This window comes from Plectropomus leopardus, chromosome 19, assembly GCF_008729295.1.
Source record: "Plectropomus leopardus isolate mb chromosome 19, YSFRI_Pleo_2.0, whole genome shotgun sequence".
In the NCBI taxonomy this organism is placed as follows: Eukaryota; Metazoa; Chordata; class Actinopteri; order Perciformes; family Serranidae; genus Plectropomus; species Plectropomus leopardus.
In genome coordinates this window covers 487,948-495,447 of record NC_056481.1, presented here as the reverse complement: position 1 = coordinate 495,447, position 7,500 = coordinate 487,948, and the positions used below count along the sequence as shown (strand labels likewise).

Below are 7,500 nucleotides of genomic sequence, written 5' to 3'. Positions count from 1 at the left end.
AGGAAGTCCTCATCAGTGCAGGACATTTGGTGACAACACCAAATTTCCATCCAAATAAAAACATCTGCCGCTGCCAGAACAGACATACTGTTCTGTTATTGACTGCAATGTCAGAGCAGCAGAGTGTACTTCGGACACAGACGGAGCAGCAGAGCACACTCTGGATATAAACAGAGCAGCAGAGGGTACTCTGGTCACAGACAGAGCAGCGGAGCACACTCTGGATATAAACAGAGCAGCAGAGCACACTCTGGATATAAACAGAACAGCAGAGGGTACTCTGGTCACAGACAGAGCAGCGGAGCACACTCTCGACACAGACGGAGCAGCAGGTCAACAGATTTCAGTAGCAGCTGCTAACAGGACCTGAGATTAACTTTTCACCCTCTGAGCTAAATAAAACATGGCGTTCCTCAGGGTTCTGCACTGGATCCACTTTTCATTTGACATTTCTTGAGTGTTTGTGGATTTTCACAGTTTTGTCACAGCGCTGCCCGGTGGACTGTAGAGGAGCTGCAGCCTCTGATCGATTCACATGTAAACATATAAGACCTGCGTACCTTCAGACGGGTCCAGCCTCCGGGCGCGGCGACCATGTTTGGAGTTATTGTGTACAAACATGTTGTCAGAGACGGCGAGGACGTGACCGTCCACGTTCACCGTTGTGGACACCACCACCTACAAACACACAAAAAACTTTATTCAAAATTTACAGAAAAACTGAGCAGAGAGCTCAAAACTAAGAAACAGTTCTGATTCAGAGAACTGGATTCTCACTGTAATTCGACATTGATGACAACGTGACTGAAAGAGGATTTTTGAACAAATGTTTCTGATGGATGCAAGAATAGATCAGAACACCATAAGAAGTAAAATATTAGCTTAGTTTGATGCGTAACTTCTAAAATATTGTTTTCAAATGTGTGTTTTTGAAAATGTTAAATACTTGATCATTGATATTAAACTGGACTGAACTAAAATTGAGTAACAGATGAACTCTTTGACACAAAGAAATGAAAGAAAGTCAGTGCACTGTTGACATTACACTTTCATGTAAAACTACGAACAGCCAACTAACAAGGTATTTTAAAAAATAGCAAAACTAGAAACAAAATTACAAACTTCCCTTGGTGCACAATACAGATTAATAAATTAATAAAGTAAATCATTTAAAATGTTCTCACTAAGTAAAAATAAAGCACCACAATAGTAAAATAGACAAAATAAAATGATGCAAAAAAGTTTTTAGTTAATGTAACTTTTGAGTTTATTTTCATAAAAAAAAACTAGATAATATACCATATTTGAATGTTAAATTATGTGCATTCTCAGTGTGCTGCCGTCCACTGTGGCCCCGCCCCCTGTGTGATGTCACGCCCCTCGGCGGGCCGTTCATCATCCTGCCACTGGTTGCTGTTGGTCCATGGAGGCGGAGCAGAAGGTCGCACAGAAAGTGAGTCGAGGTGTCTTCTCCGCCACCACAGCGACTAACCAGCACATCTTTCACCCTGCTGTCGCCACGACAACCACAGACACGTCCGGAGGCTTCACCTGACTTCACCTGTCTCTCTCTCTCCTCATGCTCTGTGCTGCTCGCTTGCCCTGTCCTCCTCTCTCTCTGCTTTAACTCAACGTCCTGTCAGCTCGCCAGGGCAGCGTGGAGAGAGACCACCAGGGTGTGTGTTACTGTGTGTGTGTGTGTGTGTGTGTGTGTGTGTGTGTGTGACAGCAGACACGTGGAGACAGAGAGGAGGAGAATCTTGTCCAGCATGTCTCCTCCTCCTGCAGTCTAACGTAATAACCCTTCAGGTGGTCAGTTGGTTGTTGGGATCAATGATCAGAGGATCAATCACAGTGTTTGGTGGTTGATCAGCTGTTGGCTGGCTCTGGTTGTTAATTGGCTGATGAATGAAGGAGCGCTGGTTGTGGAGGGTGCGTTTGATATTAATCTCAGCAGGAGCCTGTCAATCTGAGACTCTGGAGGTCAGCAGCCTCTCAGAGACAAAAAGACTCCGAACATCAACCAGATTTAAACACAGTGAAGCTCCGAAATCATTCACGAATGAATGATCTCATGTGAAGACTGAGAAAACTGAAGCTGAAATCTGCAAATCAACTGAACTAAAATAATATCCAAACACTAATGCAACAATGTAATCATTTCATAAACATAATCTTTCAGCTCTGTTATTTCCTCAGGATCTCTTTGAAGTTTTCTGGAATAATAATGACAGAACAAATTAGGACCGACTCAGCATTTAAGGACATTTTCTATTAGAGAACAACTGCTCCCTTTTAAATGAAGTAAATATGGATTCATTATCTGCTTATTGTCATGTTCTGTGAAATGACTTAAATTTCTTTCCAGAGAGCTTCTGCTGAAACTGGACGTTTTTCACGTATATTTAATGCACTCAAATTTAAACTCAGATTAATTTAAAAGCACAAGTTAAATTAGATTGAATATTTTAAATTTCCAGGGAACAAAAGATGCTTCGTGTTGGAGCACAAACACAAACAGTCCACATGTTTAAGAAAATAAAGGACAGTGAGCGAATGGACGGACGGACAGAGAGACGGACAGAGAGACAGACACAGAGCTTAAGTTCCCTGCTGACCTCTCATATTCTATCTGCAAAGCAATAAGTCTCGGGCTGCCCCGCTGCAATGCATTATGGGTAAAGCAGGTCCTCCAAAGCCACGTCCTGCCCTTTGGGGAAATGAATTCATATTTTTGTATACATATGTGTGTGTGTGTGTGTCTGTGTGTGCGTGTGTGTGTGTGTGTGTGTGCGTGTGTGTTTGTGTGTGTGTGTGTGTGTGTGTGTGCGCGTGTGTGTGTGTGTACGTGTGTGTGTGTGTGTGTGTGCGTTACCTGGAACCTCCTCATGTCTCGTGGGTTTCCAGCGTTCTTCAGACAGTTCTGGTTACACTTCAGGAAGAACTTGAGGAAGAACCTGCACAGAGACACACGCACACACACACACACACACACACACACACAGACAGACACAGACACACACACACACACAGACAGACACAGACACACACACACACACACACACACACACACACAGACAGACACACACACACACACACACAGACACACACACAGACAGACACAGACACACACACACACAGACACACACACAGACACAGAGATACACACACAGTATGAGTACATGTTACAGTGCAGCTGCAGTTTATTTAAAAGGCACAGATTTACTTCAATAAAAGGCAGCAACAACACAATTCAGAGCACAATTCAGCACAGAGCACAAGTTAAGGAGTTCCTCAGGATTCTATCCTGGATCCCCTTCTGTTCTCTAATTTCATATAAACATTATAACGTGTTAAAATTATGATAAAGTGAGTTGATATGCAGATGATACCATGTTCTTTTGATGAGAATAAAAACTCCTTAAATGTTGTTAAAGATAAACTAAATTAAAGTTAAATTTGTTTTAGCAGTAAGCTACAAACTAACAGTTACTGTTCTTCACAGCTCTCTGTATCTAATATCGGAAAACATTTAGTTTATGAGATTTATCCATCCATCCATCCATTTTCTACTGCTTATCCTGGGTTGGGTCGTGGGGGCAGCAGCCTAAGCAGGGAAGCCCAGACTTCCCTCTCCCCGACCACTTCGTCCAGCTCTTCCCGGGGGACCCCGAGGCGTTCCCAGGCCAGCTGTGAGACATAGTCTCTCCAGCGTGTCCTGGGTCTTCCCCGGGGCCTTCTACTGGTGGGACGTGCCCTGAACACCTCACCAGGGAGGCGTCCTGGAGGCATCCTATTTAGATGCCCGAGCCACCTCATCTGGCTCTTCTCAACGGGGAGGAGCAGCGGCTCTACTCCGAGCTCCTCCCAGATGACCGAGCTTCTCACCCTATCTCTAAGGGAGAGCCCAGCCACCCTACGGAGGAAACTCATTTCGGCCGCTTGTACCTGCAATCTTGTTCTTTCGGTCACTACCCAAAGCTCGTGACCATAGGTGAGGGTAGGAACGAAGATCGACCGGTAAATCGAGAGCTTTGCCTTTCGGCTCAGCTCCCTCTTCACCACGAGAAATTGGTGCAGAGTCCACAATACTGCAGACGCCGCACCAATCCGCCTGTCGATCTCCCGCTCCATCCTTCCCTCACTCGTGAACAAGACCCCAAGGTACTTAAACTCCTCCACTTGGGGCAGGATCTCCTCCCCGATCTGGAGGGGTCACTCCAGCCTTTTCTGGCTGAGAACCATGGACTTGGAGGTGCTGATTCTCATCCCGGCCACTTCACACTCGGCTGCAAACCGATCCAGTGAGAGCTGGAGGTCACGGCCTGATGAAGCCAACAGGACCACATCATCTGCAAAAAGCAGCGACCCAATCCTGAGGTCACCAAACCAGACCCCCTCAACACCCTGGCTGCGCCTAAAAATTCTGTCCATAAAAGTTATGAACAGAATGGGTGACAAAGGGCAGCCCTGGCAGAGTCCAACCCTCACTGGAAATGAGTTCGATTTACTGCCAGCAATGTGGACCAAGCTCTAGCACCGGTCGTGCAGGGAATGAACAGCCCGTATCAGGGGGTCAGATACCCCATATTCCCGGAGAACCCCCCACAGGACTCCCCGAGGGACACGGTCGAATGCCTTCTCCAAGTCCACAAAACACATGTGGACTGGTTGGGCAAACTCCAATGCACCCTCAAGGACCCTGCCAAGGGTCCAGAGCTGGTCCACAGTTCCACGACCAGGATGAAAACCGCAATGCTCCTCCTGAATCTGAGGTTCGACTGTCCGGTTGACCCTCCTCTCCGGTATCCCTGAATAGACCTTACCAAGGAGGTTGAGGAGTGTGATCCCCCTGTAGTTAGGCACTGCCCCCATTATCCATGCAATGTTGTAGAGTCGTGTCAACCATGACAGCCCCACAACATCCAGGGCCCTAAGGAACCCCAGGTGGATCTACGGTTTGGTTTATAAATATAGGAAAGAAGTTCCTCAAGGTTCTATCCTGGATCTCCTTCTGTTCCCTTGTTTCATATAAACAAAAGTGTTCAAATGATAATAAAGTGAGTTGATATGCAAATGATATGAGGTTCTAAAATGATATCATGCTTCTCCGTCTGAAATGTTTTTAATCATTTTGGACACAAAAGTCTCACCACACACTCAGTCCACGGTCTGTCCTGTCAGCTGTCCCTTTAAACAGACATTGTCTCAGCGCTGTTTCTACCTGTGCTGTGGACCTAAAGCAGAGACACTCTGTCCTCCTTTTCTCCAGAGCAGAGAGGAGGAATAATGGCGTGATGTTCTTGCCTTTAAACAGACAGAGAGAGAGGAGCTTTTGTCTCTCTGTCCTCCTGTCGTCCTCTCCCAGGAGAGATGGAGGGATGAAGGAGAGACGACAAAGAACAGAGACGACAGCTGCAGCCTCAAACCTCGGCAGCAGATTTGTCAGCTCATATTTTGGTAAACTGTCTGTTGGGGTGATCTGATTGGCTCTCAGTTGTTGTTTGTGGTTGTAAACAGAGTCAGGTGACTCCACCTGCTGCTCCGGCACTGATTCACTAGGACATCCTCACAGGGACAGACACTGGGACACTGGGACAGCAGCTGTCTGTGTGAAGCCATGCAGCATCTACAGTATACAACATCACAGAGGTTTCCATGGTAACAGGTTGTAAACACACACACACACACACACACACACACACGCAAGGACAGAAAAAGAGCGAACTGGCTCTCCAGCGGAGTTTTGGTCTCTGAGGGTCTCTGCAGTATTGATTACCCAGCATTCCTTGCTGCTTGTCTCTAATGAGCCTACAGAAGGACAAAGTGCTGACACCAACACACACACACACACACACACACACACACACACACACACACTGAACAGCTGCTCTGTAAACAGATCAGCCAATCAGCAGCGACTTGAATCCTCTGATCTCAGGTCAGACTGCAAACATTCACTGTGTTCAAATCTCTCTGCAACCTCTGACCTCCGATCAGCTGCTCTGTCTTATCACCGTGGTAACCACCCAGCATCAGCAGCTGATCGCCTCCTTATCTGCAGACACACACTCAACTTGTCTACACTCTCCTCTTCACCTCCTTTCACTGCTCCTCCTCTGCTCTTCCTCATCTCTTCCTCTACTTTCTCTGTCCTCCTGTCCTCCTCTTGTCTCCTCCTCTGTCTTCCTCTTGTCTCCTCCTCTGTCCTCCTCTTGTCTCCTCCTCTGTCCTCTCTTGTCTCCTCCTCCCTTGTTTCCTCCCTCCTTTGTCTCCTCCTTGTATCTATTTTCTCCTCTGAGCGAGGAGCGATCGTGGTCGTAAATCTACACGCAGGACAGATTAAGCTTTCAATTTGTTATGTGATAAGCAGGGAAGACCCGACACACACACACACACACACACACACACACACACACCACACACCACACATACACACACACACTCTATTACTGCTCATATTTACGAGCAGGAAATTAGGATGCATCACAAATTTATCTCCAGGAAGAATGGAAGTCTCACTCACTCTCACACACACACACACACACACACACACACACACACACACAGTGAGAACACACTGCGCAGGAGTTAATATGCTCTATGAGGTAGAAAATGTAGTCGCACTGTGAGGACGAATTATACTGACGGTATAATGTACTGACACACTGACACAGAGTGTGTGTGTGTGTGTGTATATAATGTGTGTGTAATGCATGTGTGTATAATGTGTGTGTAATGTCTGTGTGTATAATGTGTGTAATGCGTGTGTGTATAATGTGTGTGTTTTGGAGCTGTGAGTTAATCTGAGCCTCGGCTGGTTTCAGGTCAGTCTTCACTTTAAAGCAGATGTTTTTTTGTGTTTTTTCTGTGTGATTTTTAAAGTTAAAAATCTGAGAAATCAAAGAGGTGAAACTCTGAGTCATAAACTAACTTTCTGTCTCATTTCTTCATCTGCTGGTAAATTAAAGACAAAATGTTGCACGAAATGGCTCGTCTGAACCGAGAGGCCTTCCTGTTGGAGCAGCAGTTTGATTTTGGCGTCTTTGAGTTTGACCGTTTTTGTGGCAGAAAAGACGTTGAGATCGACAGTTTGATTAATTCCGTTAGTCCGTCAGTTTGACTCGGAGCTTTTTTTCAGACGTTTCATCAGGACTGATTGTGATCTTGTAGCGAGTGTCTCTGTCAGTGATCTCTGATCAGTTGACTCGGTTCATTTGTCCTCATTGAAGGCGTCTGTGAAGATGCTCAACTGTTTGCAGGAAACAACACTGATAAATAAAATAAGAAATAACTCATCAAATAAAACAGCAATTACCTCTTTCATGATCTCTTTCTCTTGCTTGATGTGCTTGTTTTTGGTATTTTCTTCCTCACATATCTGATGCTGACTAGAATCTTTAAAAATGTTTAAAACCTTTTAAAAAGTTTTTTCTCCTCCATTTAAAATATTATCAGCAAACGGCTGCCAACAACTGCTGCTTCTCTCCGTCTCAAGTT

The 7,500-nt window shown here is 45.6% G+C and overlaps 1 protein-coding gene across 1 annotated transcript in view; it reads right to left on the bottom strand.

Annotated features, from left to right (window-relative positions):
- Positions 1 to 7,500, bottom strand: part of ebf3a (EBF transcription factor 3a) — a 38,973-nt gene that overhangs the window by 11,866 nt on the left and 19,607 nt on the right. The window contains exons 7-9 of the mRNA XM_042508152.1: positions 2,876 to 2,957; positions 561 to 678; positions 130 to 190 (exon numbers count right to left, since the gene is read on the bottom strand). Of these exons, the coding sequence (XP_042364086.1) occupies positions 130 to 190; positions 561 to 678; positions 2,876 to 2,957 (261 nt within the window). The remainder of the gene's footprint in view (positions 1 to 129; positions 191 to 560; positions 679 to 2,875; positions 2,958 to 7,500) is intronic.